At 47.5% G+C, this 18111-nt stretch overlaps 7 protein-coding genes across 7 annotated transcripts; 4 read left to right on the forward strand and 3 right to left on the reverse strand.

Annotated features, from left to right (window-relative positions):
- Positions 1–185: 185 nt before the first annotated feature.
- On the reverse strand, positions 186–2573 carry K444DRAFT_569810 (TRAUB-domain-containing protein). Its single transcript, XM_024877245.1, has 3 exons — positions 2498–2573; positions 2338–2443; positions 186–2289 (listed from the first exon to the last, which is right to left on the reverse strand). The coding sequence occupies exons 1-3, from the start codon at positions 2556–2558 to the stop codon at positions 681–683; spliced, it is 1776 nt and encodes a 591-aa protein (XP_024731572.1). The 5' UTR covers positions 2559–2573; the 3' UTR covers positions 186–680.
- A 127-nt stretch (positions 2574–2700) lies between these two features.
- Positions 2701–3769, forward strand: K444DRAFT_539277 (nucleotide binding protein-like protein; the record flags this gene model as incomplete). Its single annotated transcript, XM_024875612.1, has 5 exons — positions 2701–2754; positions 2810–2939; positions 2985–3104; positions 3154–3378; positions 3423–3769. The coding sequence occupies 5 exons, from the start codon at positions 2701–2703 to the stop codon at positions 3767–3769; spliced, it is 876 nt and encodes a 291-aa protein (XP_024731573.1).
- Positions 3770–4187: 418 nt separating this feature from the next.
- Positions 4188–5166, reverse strand: K444DRAFT_655454 (uncharacterized protein; the record flags this gene model as incomplete). The annotated part of the gene is made up of 3 exons (XM_024886013.1): positions 4188–4279; positions 4327–5052; positions 5109–5166. The coding sequence occupies 3 exons, from the start codon at positions 5164–5166 to the stop codon at positions 4188–4190; spliced, it is 876 nt and encodes a 291-aa protein (XP_024731574.1).
- A 284-nt stretch (positions 5167–5450) lies between these two features.
- K444DRAFT_618030 (DUF572-domain-containing protein) lies at positions 5451–6684 on the forward strand. Its single transcript, XM_024881241.1, has one exon. The coding sequence runs from the start codon at positions 5479–5481 to the stop codon at positions 6505–6507; it is 1029 nt and encodes a 342-aa protein (XP_024731575.1). The 5' UTR covers positions 5451–5478; the 3' UTR covers positions 6508–6684.
- A 3918-nt stretch (positions 6685–10602) lies between these two features.
- K444DRAFT_569822 (Ran-binding-domain-containing protein) lies at positions 10603–13472 on the reverse strand. Its single transcript, XM_024877246.1, has 6 exons — positions 13360–13472; positions 13275–13306; positions 13166–13223; positions 13043–13111; positions 12904–12938; positions 10603–12853 (listed from the first exon to the last, which is right to left on the reverse strand). The coding sequence occupies exons 1-6, from the start codon at positions 13378–13380 to the stop codon at positions 10855–10857; spliced, it is 2214 nt and encodes a 737-aa protein (XP_024731576.1). The 5' UTR covers positions 13381–13472; the 3' UTR covers positions 10603–10854.
- Positions 13473–13627: 155 nt separating this feature from the next.
- Positions 13628–16520, forward strand: K444DRAFT_597703 (uncharacterized protein). Its single transcript, XM_024878496.1, has 3 exons — positions 13628–14229; positions 14316–16078; positions 16132–16520. Exons 1-3 carry the CDS (start codon positions 13890–13892, stop codon positions 16219–16221), a joined length of 2193 nt encoding a protein of 730 aa, XP_024731577.1. The 5' UTR covers positions 13628–13889; the 3' UTR covers positions 16222–16520.
- Positions 16521–16866: 346 nt separating this feature from the next.
- K444DRAFT_539153 (putative SIR2 family histone deacetylase) lies at positions 16867–17931 on the forward strand (the record flags this gene model as incomplete). The annotated part of the gene is made up of 2 exons (XM_024875599.1): positions 16867–17200; positions 17336–17931. 2 exons carry the CDS (start codon positions 16867–16869, stop codon positions 17929–17931), a joined length of 930 nt encoding a protein of 309 aa, XP_024731578.1.
- Positions 17932–18111: the final 180 nt, after the last annotated feature.

An 18111-nucleotide genomic window follows, 5' to 3' on the forward strand; every position in this document is an offset into this window, starting at 1 on the left:
TGTGAGGGCAGACAGACTGCACCTCAGCCATCTCCGAATCCTTGTACGTGCAGGCTAGGGGAAATACTCCGGACGGGACGCAGCCATCGCGCCACGTGCGCGCATCACTGAAAATCACCAGCAAGCACACCAACAAAATCCAAGCCGCTGGAGATGTTCCCCAAAGCGGTTGATACCGTTATTGCGCCATGCCGATTCGTACGTCTAAAAATTGGGACCCAATGCGATCCTCAAGGAGTTTCCCATCCCGAAACGGTCCGTGTAACAAAACCCCGAGGGAACGGCTTCGCTCACACGGACCATCAGCACCAACATCTTTTGGGAAGCTACATGCCGAATCATACTGGACTTTCAAACATGACCTGGAGAAGGATCGGGCTGAAGTTTGGGACGAGTTAAGAAACATTTGATGGGACGTTTGGTTCTGGAAATTAAGGGATTTCGAGTTTCAATTGTGTTGCAAAACTGAGCATAATTGCATGTGCAAAGTCGAAACATGTAGTTGAGCTTCAAGGCTGTCAAATTTGAAGGCAGAGTCCAGGTTTCGTAATACCAGCTATGGTGCTGCGAGAGGGGATACGACATGGTAAAACTGGATATTGTTGCGTGCAACAAATATCCAGGCATTGAAGAAGCCACGAAGGTAACTCATATCAAGGATCTTCTTTATTGAGCCTTTCTTAAGACCTGAAAAGCATCAAACTCTCCTCCTCAGGAGAAACGCCATTCTCCGCTTGGCCATCATCACTAGCTTCCTCTTCACCCAGTGTCATTTTTTGGCCTAGCAAAGTTCCAAAGAAGCGGTCAATGGCATCTGGCTCCCAACTTCCTTTATCTTCGGGGGCCATGAAATTCTGCAGCTTCTCATGAACTGTAAATCGCATCTTACGACCTTTGCTAGCCTTGGTATCGACGTTCTTTCTTGTTTTTGCCTCTTTCACTGCGGTCCACTGAATTGAGTTCCCCTCATCCCTTCCAATCATCGGAGCATTTAATGACTCGACTCTTCGCTGATCGACAAGTTCCTTCAGGAGCATTTGATAGAAATTGCCGTCATCATAGATATCTGGGTCTTCAGTGGCTTTTTGATCTCTTTGAAGAGGTGCACATGATCTTGGCATCTTCGTTCGCTTCACTAAGTGCTCAGAATTTGCGAGCTGATCTTGAATCAGAGAAGTTATCGACTGCTGAGCTGCGATAGGATTGAGCTTTCGAGATGTTGGCAATGCTGCGCTGCCCCAGACTTTGGCTGACCATTTCTCCAGAGTCGTTTGTCGATTATCAATAACAGCTACTTCAGAATTCTGCATGCGTTCCCAGAGTGTAATTGACGGTGTCGATATATCGACACGTCTCTTCCGCTTTTGACCTGGTTTGGCGCCAGAGCTTGCCTTTAACAGCTCGTGCCGAAGATCATCGAGAGTGTTCCATAACTTGATCGCTGCCTCTTCTGCAGCTTCATATGGTTGGTTTGTGGTCTCGCCAGCTTCTCTTTCTTCCACGGCAGCCATAGAGTTTGTTGCAATCAGAGCCTTCTGCAACACCATTCGAACACTTAGGAGCGAGTCAAAAGCTTTCCTCTGCTTCTTCACAGCATTGCCTTTGTCTGCGTCCACTTTCGCGGCTTGAGATATCGTAGCTAGGACAGTCTTCTGTTCTTCGCCCATTATTTGTCGAAGCTCAGCACGCCTCGCTTTCTCATCATTCTCATCTTCACTGCCGCTTACAGACTCATCTCCAATCTCCTCCTCATCGCTATGTTCAGACTGGTCTCCGAGTAGATTCTCAATGTCTTCTGCGCTGTCGTCACCAGAAACATCCTCTTCGTCATCTTCCCTGTCATCCGGATGCTGGTCTGCGACATTCAATATGTTCACATCAGTCTCAGCACTCTCGGATCCGCTCTCATTGATAGGGACTTCCTCGTCTTCGCTGTCTGACATAAAATCCGCCGCAGTAGCCCGTTGCCTTGCGCCATTGGCCAACTTTGGTTTGCTGCTTCCTCGAAATGCGAAGCGCTGGAATTTTTCTTCATCGCTTTCTCCAAAAGCATTGTCACTGTCAATGTCTCCATCTTCATCATCCATGTCTACATCGATAGCTTCGGGATCCGCAAATTCGATGCCATCAGCCTCCTCAATACCTTCTGAAGCTGAATCAGATCCCGACTCAGGATTCCCTTCAGCCTCCTCTTCGTCATTATCGTCGAGTAGAGCTTGGCGACTGACTCTGGATCCAGAGTATTCAGGTCCAAGATTGATTTCGTCTGATTTCCGAAGCTTGCTCTTCCTGCATAAAATTTAGCAATGAAGCAGTCTGAAAAATAAGATTACATACCCAACTGCCGCGTAATGCTCAGTACCAGCTAACCCGTCGTCGCTCTCCTCAGAACCGCTCTCTTCGTCGGTCCTCTGAACCGGGGCATCTTCTTCAGGATCGAAGTCTGGAAGGAATTAGCACTTAAATTACTCATTGTTTGACCAAGCAGACAACTGACCTTGAGATATGGGCTCATCCAGGGCAGCGATTTGCTGCGCAAGATATTTCGCTCTGCCCATGATTAGTAGTTGGTGTTGTGTCCTCCATCCTCTTAAAAAAGATTTCTGACAAATTTATTGTTATTCCCCACAATCTTTGGCACGCTAGCGGCCGCCTCGATTCACTTCTCACGGCGTCTTGGAGGAGGAGCTTGAAATAAACATGAACCCGCGATTATTTTCCACGCTGCGCTGCCTGCAGCATGAAAACCCTCTGGTAAGCTAAAGATAATATAAACTTGTCTTCTAACAACTACTAACTCTATGCGCAGGGTCTGCCACGAACTGGAAGCATTCCGCGCATGCAGCGTGGATTGCCCGAACGACGAAATATAAAGGATGTTAAGAAAGTGATTGCTGTATCATCTGCGAAAGGAGGCGTGGGAAAGTCGACAATTGCAGGTTAGGGTACTGTTGAATTTGCTGGGAATCTTCTAAGAGAAGCAGTCAATCTCGCTCTGGCGTTTGCCAAACGTGGACTTCGAAGCGGCATCCTTGACACGGATATCTTCGGTCCCTCCATTCCAACACTTTTGAATCTCTCAGGAGAGCCACGATTATCTTCAAGTCGGCCAACCCTCTCACAGCTTAACTGGACAAGTCTGATGACGAATAGACAACCAACTTATACCTCTTTCCAATTATGGAGTCAAATCTATGTCAATGGGATATCTCGTCGGAGACGAGGCACCTGTAGTATGGCGTGGACTTATGGTTATGAAAGCTTTACAGCAACTATTACATGAGGTCGATTGGGGAGGCTTGGATATCCTCGTGCTAGATTTGCCACCAGGAACAGGAGATACACAATTGACGATCACGCAGCAGATCATTCTTGATGGTATAATTTTTTAATTACAATAGAGTTGAAGCTAACGCTTATAGGCGCAATTATCATCTCTACACCTCAAGACATTGCTCTCAAAGATGCCGTGAAGGGAATCAACATGTTCAAGAAGACGAATATTCCAATACTGGGAATGGTCCAGAATATGTCGCTCTTCATTTGCCCACATTGTCACAACAGCACTCACATATTTGGATCCCACTCAGGTGTAGAAAAAGCATGTCGAGAGCACGGAATTAACTTCTTGGGTAACATACCACTTCATGCAAGCATATGTGATTATGCAGATAGGGGAAAGCCAACTGTTGTATCTGAACCGGATAGTGAGCGAACAAAGTCGTTTATAACAATATCTCAGCGGGTTGGTGACTTGATTGGGCTATGACAAAGTGAAGAAAAGGGCTCCGGTATCCAACAGCGAGGGGTGAGGGGGATTACCATAGATCAACAACAGCTTGTACAATACTTCGGCGGATAATATGATTTGTCGATGGCTCGAATCGCGGTGAATCCACACAGCGTTGAGTACTGTTGTGTGCAACTAGGATGCCCAACGAATTCTCCTATCGATTTCACATAATTTAGCTTGTTACCTGTGAACAGCGCTCTGAGGGGGATGGAAGTACACCCATTCATTCTGTAATGTATTTTCATGCCTCGATACTAGTGGTGAAAGAGCAAGCCCGTGTTAGCCTCCATCAAGAATTCTTGCAAGAAATAACAGTGGCCAGAACTCCAGCCTTAGCGCCTGATACTTGCAGAGTATTCCCCAGCCATTCTTCCCTATAAACCCTTCAAATCCATTAAAATCCTTCTTCCTCACCATTAGTCTGATAGATGTGTCGACTTCGTGTAGGATCCTTCCGCATGCTTTGACCCGAACCCGTAAAACCAACTATACTCATTAGTTAATGACATGAAGATGGAACGTAGTGTGCTTGCCTCTGCCGTGGACGCCTTCTGGTGTTCGGAACATGCTTTCCTTCTTTGCGGCTTTGCCAAACTTGCCCTTCTGTGCAAAATCCTGCCATTTTGATTTGCCGGCTTCCAATTCCTTGTTTGCCTTGATCTTCTTTGGAACTTTGGCGGGTCTAACAGGGCCATCACTGACCTTGCTCGGCTCACGCTTTGTTTGCTGTGCAAGCTCTGGATTAATGTCTGCTGCAGCAGATATGACGTTGGTGTTAACCGGAGGAGGTAGAGGTAAAGACGCTGCGACTGGTGTTCCATCAGCTTTGCGCTTATTTGGGTTTACAACGGGTTTAATGTCCTTGGCCCGGAGAGTTTCAGTGGTGTCGTAGCTCTTGAACTTGACAATATAGACTGGCGCGGTCGAGGAACCTGTGATAGACGTGATCCTCGCCGGATAGAAGCCTTTGTCGCCCGAATGCCATTTTGCTAATACTGTGTCGTTGACTTTGAAGTTTGTGGATGACTCTGACTCGTCTGCAGGAGCTGCTGGTGTTGTCTTCTTGAAAGCGGGATGATTCTCTCGAGACCATTTCTCCTTCACTGGCGGTTCTGCTGGCTTCTTGGATACAGCTGCTGGCACTGAAGAAGGCTTTAGTTCTGCGATCGCAGCTTCGGTGAGGGAAATGACTTGTTCGAGTTCAGTCTTTAATTCCTGAAGCTCTGTGCTATCCGGATCTGCTTGAAGCCCCAGTTGGACTGTCTCCAACTATGAAAGAGTTAGATATGCAATAAACGGGTAAAGCTGTTTGTACTGGCCTGTAATTTGTACTCCTTAATCTCATTTTCGAAAGCCGCGATCTGGTCCGCCATCTCCACCGAAGCCCTTCTGGGTATTGCCTCCGAGTTTCTTCGCGTGGATCTGATGCTTGTTATCGGCTATGCTCCTCACAATGAATTAAGACCTGAGTGGGTTTAAAAGAAGGTACTCGAGAAGGAGTGAAAGTGGTTCGTTGCTTGGTTGTTGGAGAAAGTTGAGGCGTTGACCCTTCGCCTTCAAAATCGACTGCACGGCCACGAGTGAGGTGAGGCCAGTTACGTAAGCGAGGCTGGGGCGATTTGAAGAAGTTGCATTTCTCAACTTCACTTCGAAAGACAACCATCATCGCGAGTACGAACCACAACATGCAGGGATTCAATATGGGACGTTATGTCCCTCCTGATCAGGAGGGATTGATGAGTGGGAATCAACTGCATGGCAAACACGCTCTCGGAGCTCGAGCCAACAAAATATCACAAGGAATCCTCACGGTTCGATTCGAAATGCCGTATCCGATCTGGTGCACACATTGCCCGAAGCCTACGATAATTGGACAAGGAGTGCGATTCAATGCCGAGAAGAAGAAGGTGGGAAACTATCATTCGAGCCCGATATTTAGCTTTCGAATGAAACATGTCGCCTGTGGAGGATGGATCGAGATTCGTACAGATCCTAAGAATACGGCATATGTGGTCACGGAAGGTGCAAGGAAGAGAGATTTAGGAGAAGATAAAGCTAGAGAAGGGGATGTGAAGATTTTGACACAAGAGGAAAGGGAGGCAATAAGGGACAATGCGTTCGCTGCATTAGAAGGAAAGGTGGAGGATAAAAAGAGACTGGAACAGAGCAAGCAACGACTGGAGGACCTACAGGAACTTTCAGAACAACAATGGGATGACCCCTACGAGCAGAACAAGAAATTGAGAAATCTGTTTCGGGTTGGACGGAAACAGAGGGAGAAGGATGCAAGTGTCTCGGTTGCTTTACAGGACAAGATGAGTCTCGGGATCGATTTATTGCCTGAGCACGAAGATGATGTAAGAAGAGCTGGTTTCATTGAATTTGGGGGATTGGACCCTGAGAAGGCGGTGGGCAACGCTGTCTCAACGCCACTTTTTAAGACGGAGGATTCAACTGCAAAAATGAAGTCCAAACCCTCCAGGCACTCTAAGAAACGGAAAGCAGATGATACTTTGAAGCAAAGGACCGCGAATCTCGCAGCCGAGATACGAGGTAATACCAGAGCCGCCATGGACCCGTTCCTCACAGGAAGTCGATCATCCGGCTCAGCCTCGAAACCGTTACTATTGGGGGTGAAAAAGAAGCGACCAAGACTTGAAGAGAGCCTTGTGCCTACGAGTGGAGCCGGTCTTGTGGACTATGATTCAGATTGAGTTGCGAAGGCGGTGAATACGGGCAAAGGAGTCAGCGATGCTGCGATAGTTGGGGCATTATGGGTTGGAGTTGCGAATGATACCCTTGGACTTGCTCTATTTACTCGGTGGCGATATGTCCACTATTTAGTCAATTATCTGTGATGGTAATTCTATGATGATATTCCAAATTCGGTCAAAATTCTGCATTGAGTTCCGTCGCATGCCTTGAGCTACTCAATTTCCAGGGGACTGACCGACTTTATTCCAACAGGGTACAATATCGTTCATCAGCTAGAGACGTGAGAGCTGGAAGTGAGGTATGCATAATTCTTTGCATACGCCTTAGAGTTTATCTATCAGATCCATGTGACGGTCCTCAGGACACCTGCGGCAAAGCCTTGACAAGCCCTGCTAAGATCCGATATGCGAACCATGAACGGCGACTCCAACGCTCAGGAACGGTGTGATGACCCCAGTAGGACCATTAAAAGTGGGACATTTGTACGATGTTGAGATAAGTTCCACAGAATTTTTCCACGCACAGAAAGGCAGACTAATCGCTGGATCTGGAACATATGATTCAATATTAAGCTCGGAGACAGTAAGCGGGTCGAACATTCATAGCCTGAACTTCAAATTACGGGGGATAGAAGAAACAGAGTGGGAGACCTGGTGTTTTTCTGGGGCAAGAGCTTTGGGACGAATCAGATAGTGTACTGATCATCCTTCGGGCGATGAGCTTCAGCTCTTAATGCAGAAAATAAGGCAAGAAAGTGGGGTGGCGCAAATCATGGTGTGACTTCCAGGGTAGTCTGGATGGTGGTATTCCGCGATGTGGAAGCGGAGTCGACGCAGCAGATCACTGCTTGGAGAATATAGCAGAAGAGAATTTTGGTGGCGATCTTGAGGTGTGACGGACTTGCTTGTCAAATCTGTCAACACTCGTTACCTGGGTGGAGTTGACTCAGAAGTGAACAGTGAACATTTCTATCTCGCTGCGTTGATATCGAGATCACTTGTCTGCAATCCCGACACCTTCGAGACTCTTCCATAATGCAGGAACAGTCGGGCATGCCAGGGTTCGTCCCAAACGTAGGAGGAAGAAGTCTCGAGGACTGGCGAGTTTGAAGATGGGAAAGTCTATGCGGTCACGTGTGGTTAGGTAATAAGCTATAGAGGACGTCGTTCCATGGCCGAAAAGGGCAACTTCTCTCAAGCGCTTCCTTTGGCATGATTCTATTCTTCAGTCAGCTGTTGGACAGTAACTACTCTCTTCTCTTCTCATATGACAGACCTATCAAAGTTGTCTGTTATCTGATCTTAAATATCTTCCTTTTGCGCCAAGCCAGCTCAAAAGCAAGACGGATTGGATCTGCAGCACAAGGAGCATGTGGAATAGCATTTACTCTATTGCTGTAGAGCTGACGGTGCTGAGGTATCTTAGATTCCCAAGTTTCCCCGCTAGTTCTGTATTCTGGATTCTCTCGGTCGTGGGGAATCTCGTGGGAGAATCAACTTTGGGGGCGGGCCACAGAGGGAGTCGATGAAACAGCCCTACGGAAAATACCCCTTTCCTTTTGTCCGAGCAGGGCTGAAGGCTTTAGGATTCAAGCTCGGAAGACTCACACTTCCATTTCTTCACATGTCTCGTGGTCATCCACTTTCCTGCGGTGAAGTTCGGACGATTACTTTGGTCGATCAATGCCCTCCAGGATCAAACCCAATTCCCTCGCGATCAGAGCATCCAGCTGAGAGACATTAATCGCGAATTGGAGTTGTTCAACGCATCAAATTTGCGTCATGACTTGTGATTAATTTGATAGTGTCATTCATGGAAAAATTGAAAGCCGCACACGATTGGCTTTCCCCAAGCGAATCACAGACAGTCCAAAGTCTCTGAAAGCCCCAAGTTGAAGACACGGGCGGAAAGCCAATAAGTCAAGCCAATTTGTTAGCGGCGAAGGGTTTAGCAAAACTCAAAGCATATTATGCGGCAAATGGCGCGCAAGGAATTGCACACTAGAAAATATTGCAGTTCGAAAAGAATGATCTTCGCAATAGTTTTGCAATTAGAGAATTGGATACATCACTAACGAAGCCAGGACAACTTTGCTTCCCCGAGAGCGTCAAGCCTGTATAGATGCAGCCAACTGCTTGATGTCCAAGCCTTCGAGAATCGCTGCTACGGATGCCTCCATAGCTCCGGGTGCAACGGTCAGGTAAGTTCGGCCTGTCATTTGACTCCTGAGAGTATGTCTTGAATATTTATCAGATTTAACGATTGAACTGCTGTTCACATAAACAACACCTTCACAATTCAAGCTACTGTAAGTTGCCGGGTCGCTATTGCTCGCGCCACGTATTGACAATATCAGGCCAACTTTGTGTCGTGACATCCATGGTTCACTTGGACATGCAAGAAAACACTCAGAGAAGAATGTGGGTACAATTTTTCTCAGCCATATGTAAGACCCCCATAACTTTTCACTTCCGAGATTGCTCTCCTCATTCTGGTCTCAAATCGTTTTCAGATACACAAAATGAATACATCCCGATTTTTTAGTGGCTGGGCCAAAACTGCACTAGGCATGTCTTCGATGTGTCAATGCCCAAGTTTCATTTTGCTGATATACCCGAAAGACCCCGTAAACTCTCCCATGTTTGGTGGCAGCCCATACGGCAGGGGTGGAAACGGCAATCACGAAGCTTATAACTATATAAATGCCATCACTTCCACCGCAACTCCTCCACTGAACTGCATTCCACCCGGAGGCCGGGAGAAGGTCGTGGATGTGTTGAGGCCGGACCTTTTAAGAGGTTTATCTTCTATCCATTTTCCTCGGATCCATTATACTGACTCAGAAACAGCTACACCGGGGATTTTGCTCCAGTTTTCCTATCTTTAGTAGAACCAGAACTCAATGGATCACTCCCCTTCTTATTATACGACCCAAGATGACTGAAACGAGACGTCAGTTCCTGGGAATCGAGTAAGGGCCCGTTTCGCACCCCACCAATATTCGAATACTGCCAATATCCGAACGCTGGCGTTCGGATATTACAAAAATTAGCGTTTCGCATTTTTTTTTTGGAAACTAGCTTTGAACGCTGGCATTTGAATGCCAGTATTTGTTCCCCATACTAATCTCAGTATTTTCAGAACGACCTCTAGTAGGTCGTTCTGAAAATACTGGGAGTTGAAAGCTCGGCCTTAGGCCACCATATGCACTCCAAACACCCTAAACACCCTAATTTACAGTGGGCTCCATCGCATGCCCGCATTTAATAATTAATTATCTTCCTTCATTTTATTTTGGGACAAGTTTGATAATGACTTCAGGGCATAAATTCTTTCTAAAGCCTTATATTTTGCGATTCTCGTAGAAATAATCTCGGATTAATTTATTTAGTAGTAAGTAATATAAGATATAATTATTTTATTAATTACTTTTCCATTTAAGAATAAAATAAATTCAGACTTCAAGACGCTATAATTATAGGGAGTAATCGCTAATTATTAGGGAACGAGAAAGTGGAAGATTAATGAGGCTGAAAATAGAGGCTGAAAACGCTAGCGGAGATGAAGCTGAAACCTCCGTAATTATTACGAATACTGAGTATCTACGGCATGCGAAACAGGTCCAAATTATACAGATACTAGCGTTCAATATCGGGCGTTGAACGCTAGAGTTCAATATTACTAATATTCAGCTTTCAACTTCGTGAGCCCGTGCGAAACGGGCCCTAAACTGGGCAAAAGACGTCGATATCGCGGACCTGATCGACCAAAACCCTGATATCTATTGCTCCGAACCATGATGCAAGGAAATGGCTTCATTAACGGGTTCTTTGGGGTCCACGCTGTAGGTAAGTCTCTTCTTCACGTGAAACAAACTTGACTCCCAAGACACACTTCAGTACTCATACTTCATAGGCCATTACACCATCGGTGGTGACCCAGGCTGAGACTTCTTCGCTTCTCCAGGAGATCACGCACAGATTGATCGTACCTGGTGGATCTGGCAGAATCGAGATCTTACAACCCCTAAAAATGCAATCAGTGCAACTACCACAGTCAACAACACACCGCCAAGTAGGAATGGCGCTCTTGATGATTGGCTTGAGATGGGAATTCTTGGGACCGGGACCGAGATCAAGAATACGATATTTACCGCTGTAGGGCCGTTGTGTTACATCTATGTATGAACAGGTAGCAAAGACTATATAGGAGATGAACTCAGTAGAGGCCAGAGCTGCGATTCATAGATACATTTGTTCATCATTATTCATTGTTAGGGTATCATCTAAAGTTCTCAGCCTAAGACTCCAAAGTTACATGACTATCACTTCTCCACTACTGGCTGCCTAGTCCTTGTCATCCCTATCTACAAGCGTCGGCGACCCTGGGCTGGTGCCCAGAGTGGAATCAGTCTCGACGCTCATTCCTCGTCCCAGTGGGCTTCCTTTGACGGCCCGAGAGCCTTGCTGGACACGATCTAGAGGTCTTGTTGACTTTCGATGAGGACGGTACGGTGACATTGGGGATCCTATTGGGGAAGAGGGGGGATTGTTCGGTGGACTTCGGCGAGAAGCAGATGAGTGTTCCCTGCTCCTGAGCAGCCATGGTTCAGGCGTCGTCGAATTTCGTTCTCGCATCCATCCCTGCTGTGGTGAAGGATAGCCATTTGGAGGATTAAATTCTTCGTAGGGTGTATTTCCTCGAGAGTACCTATCATACGCCTCCTGAGCTTGATTTTGATACTGGTATTCTTCACCTCTTCGCTTGATCGGAGACTCGTCGTAGGGATCAAAGCCCATTTTTCTCACAGCCTCCCGGCGAGTGCGTTTACGTAGCTCGGCGTCTCCTCCTGCACCAGTGGTGGATGACTCGCAAAGGAAGAAGGTCAGGAACTCGTCTGGAATAGAAAGATGGGATGCTTGCTGCCATTGTTGAAGAGCTGTAAAGCGAATCAACATTTCCAGAAGCGATAAAGCAGTTCTAATGGGGACATGTGTTGTGGATCCCAGGGGTCCACATTTGGCGAACGGCGGCGAACATGCTACTTGCTGACTCGGAACTGGAACTACGGCCGATTCTTCATTGAGGTGGAGGTGTTCAAGTCCGCCAATTAAGCTGTCATCGTTCTGGGCTTCTCCAGAGGAGCTGGGTCGGTGAGAGATGTATGACGAGTCCTCATTGTCATCTTCATCCTCAGAAGTCGAATCTTCTGGCTCTGTGTAAACTTCGAATGCAAGCCACTCAATGTCAAGATCTGCTGGGAGGCACCATTCTCGCTCGACTGGAGATTGAGCTTCGTGAACCGGTTCTTCTGGAGTCGCTGTGGAGCTCTCTTTGCGGATTTGCTCATCGATGTCGTCCTGAGAATCATCACTTGAGTCGGATAATCCCTGTTCTTCACTGTCTTCCTGGTCTTTAGCGTCTCCTTGTTCTTCTGGGTCTTCGTACAAATTGAGGTTCTTCTCACGCTCCTCCATCATTTGGCGTGGCTCTTTTGCATTGATATCCCGCTTCAAGAGAAGCACAGGACTATGCATCTCTTCTGGGCTGCCGATACCAAGGATCTTTCCTGTATCAGCATAAAAGATCCTCGAGACCTGATAAATTGGCAGGAACTCCCTGATACCGGCCAGGTGAACATCTCCGTAAGATGCAGGTTGTGGTCCACCATCCTCGAACTCGTGAACTCTGCCATCATCTAGATCTTCGATGATTTCAAGGCGATAATTGTATTCGTTTTGTTTACGCTCGCCTGTCATCACAGGGGTTCCTTCTTCGCCAGGCTCGATCGACTGCAGAGCTGGTTGGCTGCCGCTGCCAACGGATTGGAGAGGCAGTCGCATGAGCTTGACCCTCGCCTTGTGTATCACTTCTTTGAATGTTGATTCTCTAGCGGTGTCTGTTTGCTCCTGCTTTTCCCGATAATGGCCAGCAAATAGCATGTACAATGAAACCGTGAATGCGGGCCCCACCTGAACAGGGGATGTAGGATCCATGGAATATCGAGTATCAGCATTAGTGAGGAGATTGCTGGCTTGTAACATTCTTGATGGAGAAACTGAGGGTGGTAGCGTTGTCGACAGACCTGCTCCTGACGTCGTAATTGCCAAATTGATTAACGGTACTTCATCTTCGATGCGAGCAAGAACATTTCGGGTATCTTGGACAATCTCTCGGATTTCCTTTTCATGGTCGGGTCGCGATTTGGCTTTGTTTTGTTTCCGCCGGGAGGCTTCCTCTGCTGTGGCTGCATTTGCAATCCGAATTCCAAGAGCTTGAATCTCCCACCGAAGAGCTCGGGTTACGGCGACCGCTGATTCTAGTGTTGTGTTCCCTCTCTCAGAGCTGGGACTAGTCAGTCTAGAATTCCCAGCCGGTATTATAGGCATACAAACATTAGGTCAATCATGTCAATTGCTGGAGATATGATCTGGATAAAGATTAGCGTGGAGTAGGAATGGATTGAAGAGAGGAAAATGTGACCAAAGGGTATTGACAATGTTGGGAATCGACAGCAAAATTACAAGAACTTACTCTGATTTTCGCCTCCAGTCGCTCCTGGAGCTTACGAAGCTCCTGATAATCCCCATCATCATCCACAGTCTATATTCTAGATTAGAAAGTTGCCGGGATCAAGCGAACCAAATGGTCTCTCACCTTAAGCAACCTCGACGATTGTCTGATAGCATATGATGCAGTAATTCCTATGCCGGACCTATCCACTTGTCAGAAACTTTCTCGGATTACATTAGGGACCTGAACTTACCGGATTGCATAGTTCATGGCATGTTGGGTGATCTGTTTGTCTGTTGTGAGCACGTGATGTTGAAACCTGGTTGGGCTCCTTGTACCTTGCCTAGAAAAGCCTCCATTGCCACTCCTGCTGCCAGAGCAGTGTGTAGATTATCGATTAACAAGAACGGGAGTCGTTTGGCAATTTTCCATTCCCGAGGTTGATGTTGACATTAAGTTTACAAACGCGTTGTCATTTTTACGCGCTTTCGAGTCACGAGAAGGACGAGTTGACCTTGTACCGACTACGGAGGCCGGTTCATGCCGGAACTAGTCCAACCTGGCCACAATTCTACTAACCTTCAAAATTGCCATGGACCAACCACGCTCGACTGTGATTCATTGTTCCAGTTTTTCCAGAGACTACCAGGGTCCTTTCCTTGTGCTGGCCTAAAGCCAGCCTGATCACCGTACTCGTATCTGACTCACAGGTTGTCACATCCTCTTCCTACCCCCTTTTTGGACAACCCCTCCATCCATCTTAAAACGGCCGATAATACCCTGCCCGCCCCACCCTTCCCACAACCTTTGATATCGACCTTCGACAAACTTTCGCCTGCAACCTGCAACTACATCTACGAACGCAACCATGTCCGATCTTAATTCCTGGGAAGACGACCCTGCTGCGCAGGAGGAGAATCTCTCGCGGCAGGCACAGCAAATGAACTTGAACAACAATTCTCAGCAAGGAGGCAGCTTCCGACCGGGAGCGAATTCATTCCAGCCAGGAGCACCGCCCTTTCAACCATCACAAAACTTCCAGCAATATGGGGGTGGATACGAACAGCCCGGATACCAGAACTACTACAATGCGCAAGCTGGGCAGGGCTACGGATATCCTCAGTACGGCCAGCAAGGTAGTTACAACCAATTCCCTCCGGGAGGGTACAATGCTGGGTATAACCAAGGCGGCTACAACCAAACCTATGGTGAGAACTTGACCCAAAGCCAAACCTCATATTCCTTCTGCCATATCTTTCCTTGCGGAATTTGCTAACCCAACATGCTTATGTAGGACAGCAATATCCTGGCTACACACAGCAACCCCAAGCGGCGTCGGCCACTTCACAGCAGGCGCCTAGACCAACCCCGACAATCGCGAAGCGACCTGCCGATGGCTCACCAGGATCTGCCGAGTTGAATAAACCTATCACGACGAAGGATGGAGCACCAAAGGTTCTCAGCATTGGAGGGGATGCGCCCAAGCCAAAACCAAAAGTCCTTTCAATAGGAGTTCCGGCTATACCAAAAGCAGAGACGAAAAAAGATACGCCTGCTGCGACAGCCGCTTCTTCATCTGTATCTTCTGCATCAGCTGAAGCTGGAGCCAAAGTGACTGCAGCCAAAGCCATTGAGAAGACCGAGAAGAGTACCGCCTCAGAAAGCGGGAAGACCTCGCCCACCCCTTCATCCGGACGGTCCAGTCCCTCCCGGGGTGCTGCTAAGGCTACTGCTCGCGATGCAGATGCTGTTGAGAAAGAACAGGCTGCAGATGTCGATGAGGAAACCCTGAAGGAAATCTACGGAAAAGAGCATGTCAACATCATCTTTATTGGCCATGTTGATGCCGGGAAGTCTACCCTTGGTGGAGCAATTCTAGTCCTCAGCGGAATGGTCGATGAGCGCACACTTGAGAAGTACAAACGTGAAGCGAAGGAAATGGGCCGTGAAAGCTGGTGGCTGTCATGGGCCTTAGATCTTACCAAAGAAGAACGATCTAAAGGCAAGACCGTGGAGGTTGGGCGTGCTTTCTTTGAAACGGATAAGCGACGATACAGCATTCTGGATGCACCTGGTCATAAGACATATGTGCCCAGTATGATTGGCGGGGCATCTCAAGCTGATGTTGGTATCTTGGTGATTAGTGCCCGGAAAGGAGAGTACGAAACTGGATTTGAAAAGGGCGGTCAGACTCGAGAACACGCCATGCTGGCAAAGACCCAGGGTGTCAACAAACTGGTGGTTGTCATCAACAAAATGGATGATCCTACGGTGGAGTGGTCAGAAGAGCGGTACAAGGAGTGTACCACTAAACTTTCTCAGTTCCTGAAGGGAACCGGATACAACCTCAAGACTGACGTGTTCTTCATGCCAATTGCTGCCCAACAGTTGATGGGTATCAAGGATCGAATCCCGCCAGGCGTCTGCTCATTCTACAATGGCCCATCTTTGCTTGAATACCTCGATAGCATGGCAGCACTGGAACGCAAAGTCAATGCACCTTTCATGATGCCTATAAACGGCAAATACCGTGATATGGGTACTCTTGTGGAAGGAAAGATCGAGTCCGGGGTGATCAAGAAAAGTATGGCTCTGGTCATGATGCCTAACCGAGAAAGGGTCGAGGTTGCAGCTCTGTACGGAGAAACAGAAGATGAAGTTAGTGCAGCACAATGCGGAGACCAAGTCAGAATTCGGTTGCGTGGCATCGAGGAGGAAGATGTCCTGCCAGGTTTTGTTCTATGCTCACCAAAACGACTTGTGCATTGCGTCAGCGCTTTTGAGGCACAGATTCGTATCCTGGACCTGAAGAGTATCTTATCAGCTGGTTTCAACTGTGTTTTGCATGTTCATTCTGCTATCGAAGAAGTTACGTTTGCAGCATTGCTTCATAGCCTGCAGAAGGGAACAAACCGAAGAAGCAAGAGGCCGCCCACTCATGCAAAGAGGGGCGACAGCATCATTGCAAGGATGGAGGTCATTGGTGGTGCGGGATCTGTTTGTGTGGAAAGATTCGAGGATTATCCCCAACTGGGACGCTTCACACTTCGAGATCAAGTAAGACACCTCTTCCTACATGTTCGGAATGTCTTTAAGCTAACATCTTAAAGGGACAAACCATTGCAATTGGTAAAATCACCAAGTTGATCACTTCAGACGAGGTTGCTGCCACAGCCGCAGCCGCATCTGCAACTGCTTAAGCGATCAATTCATGACCTATGACTTATGATTTGGGAGGGGAGGTGGTCTAAGGCGCAGGACGAGAACCATCTTGCATACATGGAGGTTTTCATCTAGACTAGGCATCTGGGGAAAGGCCATCGGCTGGGGTTCAGTGAGCGCCAATGGTAGTCAGACAACCAAAAAGCCCATCCCATCACCTTATAGCTTAGTTCTACTTTTTCCAATCCTCGTTGCTATGGAGTATTGGTTAGAAAGCCAGTGAACTAACTTCAGAGAGACAAAGTGAAATTGATTTCGCGTCTCCTAACCGAGTCCCAACTCATACTATATTGTCTAGGCATTGTGACTAACTCCCCGTGTAATCAGGGCTCAATAAGCTTTCGGACAGTCATTTTCCTTCTTTTCCTAGTCTTTGCTCCTACCCTAAGAATAAAACAATAGGCAAGCTGGCAAAAGCCAATCAAGATGAAACGGAACCATGTGACCTCACCCTTGTCGTTGGTTGATGCCTATCCTCTCGGTGTGACTATCCAACACCACGCAAGGCAAGCACCAAACTCTTACCTTTCCTTGAAATGCTTCTGGCGCACAAAGGCATTCTCAAAAACATTCCAAAATTCCATCGAGGAATTTCTCACCGAGGATTGTCACGCACAGGTCCCATGGCTTCCATTCACGGACCCATCACCGATGTCTCCGAGTTTCACGAGGTTCTGAAGTCCTCGAAACGGATTATGGCTTTGTGTGGAGCAGGTCTCTCAGCAGCATCTGGTCTTGGAACATTTCGAGGAGCTGGTGGGATGTGGCGGAATCATCAAGCAACATCTCTTGCGACTCCAGAGGCTTTTGAGCAAGACCCGGGATTGGTGTGGCTCTTCTACTCGTACAGAAGACATAAGGCATTGCAAGCAAAGCCGAACGCTGGACACTATGCTCTGACAGAACTGTCCAAGGAAATGCCGGATGACTTTATCACCCTTACGCAGAATGTGGATGGTAAGAATTCTCAACCGTTCAGTTATGGGTCATGTGATGGTCACTTTCATCAACCCCCTTTTTCATTACAAACAAATGCAGTTTTGACTTTTAATTTCTTATTTAAGGCCTCTATTGACTGATTATCCATCACAGGCCTCTCTCAACGCGCAGGCCATCCTCGAGAGCAACTCAAACTCCTTCACGGCAGTCTGTTCGACATTAAATGCTTCGACTGCGATCGCATCGAACTGAACAACTACGACGATCCGTTTCATCCCCTTCTCGCCATCGACTCCGAAGAAGATTCCCGTCTTGCACCGGCTGAGAATACAGAGCAAGCCCGCGCCGCATATGAGGATCCAAATGTCGATACCACAACCATCAACCCCGATGATCTTCCACACTGCCCAGATTGCAAAGCAGGCCTACTACGACCCGGCGTTGTTTGGTTTGGTGAGGACCTACCTGAAGACACTCTGGACGAAGTCAGTGAGTGGATCGAGAAGGACAAGATAGACTTGATATTAGTGATTGGGACTACAGCCACTGTCTGGCCAGCCGCAGGGTATGTTAGTGAAGCAACAAGCAAGGGGGCAAAGGTTGCTGTGATCAACATGGACGGATTGGATGGGGAACTGGGAGCTGCCAGTAACCTGAGGGATGATGATTTCCTATTTCAAGGGGACGCGTCAAAAATCCTTCCCGAAATCTTGAAGCCCATCATTGGAGAGCTGGAAGGAGTACATTGATTAGGGAGGCGAGAGGAAATGTTTGAAGGTCTTGGGTTGGAATTGCATGCTGTTTTCGGACTCAAAAATGCCGCTGGAAGGGTGAATTTTATTAGCATGATACATAGGTACCTGTGTAGAAAGAACAGCAGTGGGGTATTTCTGCATGGAATCAGTACCAAGCTTTATAATTCTTCAGAA

The sequence above is a fragment of the Hyaloscypha bicolor genome, assembly GCF_002865645.1.
Source record: "Hyaloscypha bicolor E unplaced genomic scaffold K444scaffold_129, whole genome shotgun sequence".
Lineage (NCBI taxonomy): Eukaryota > Fungi > Ascomycota > Leotiomycetes > Helotiales > Hyaloscyphaceae > Hyaloscypha > Hyaloscypha bicolor.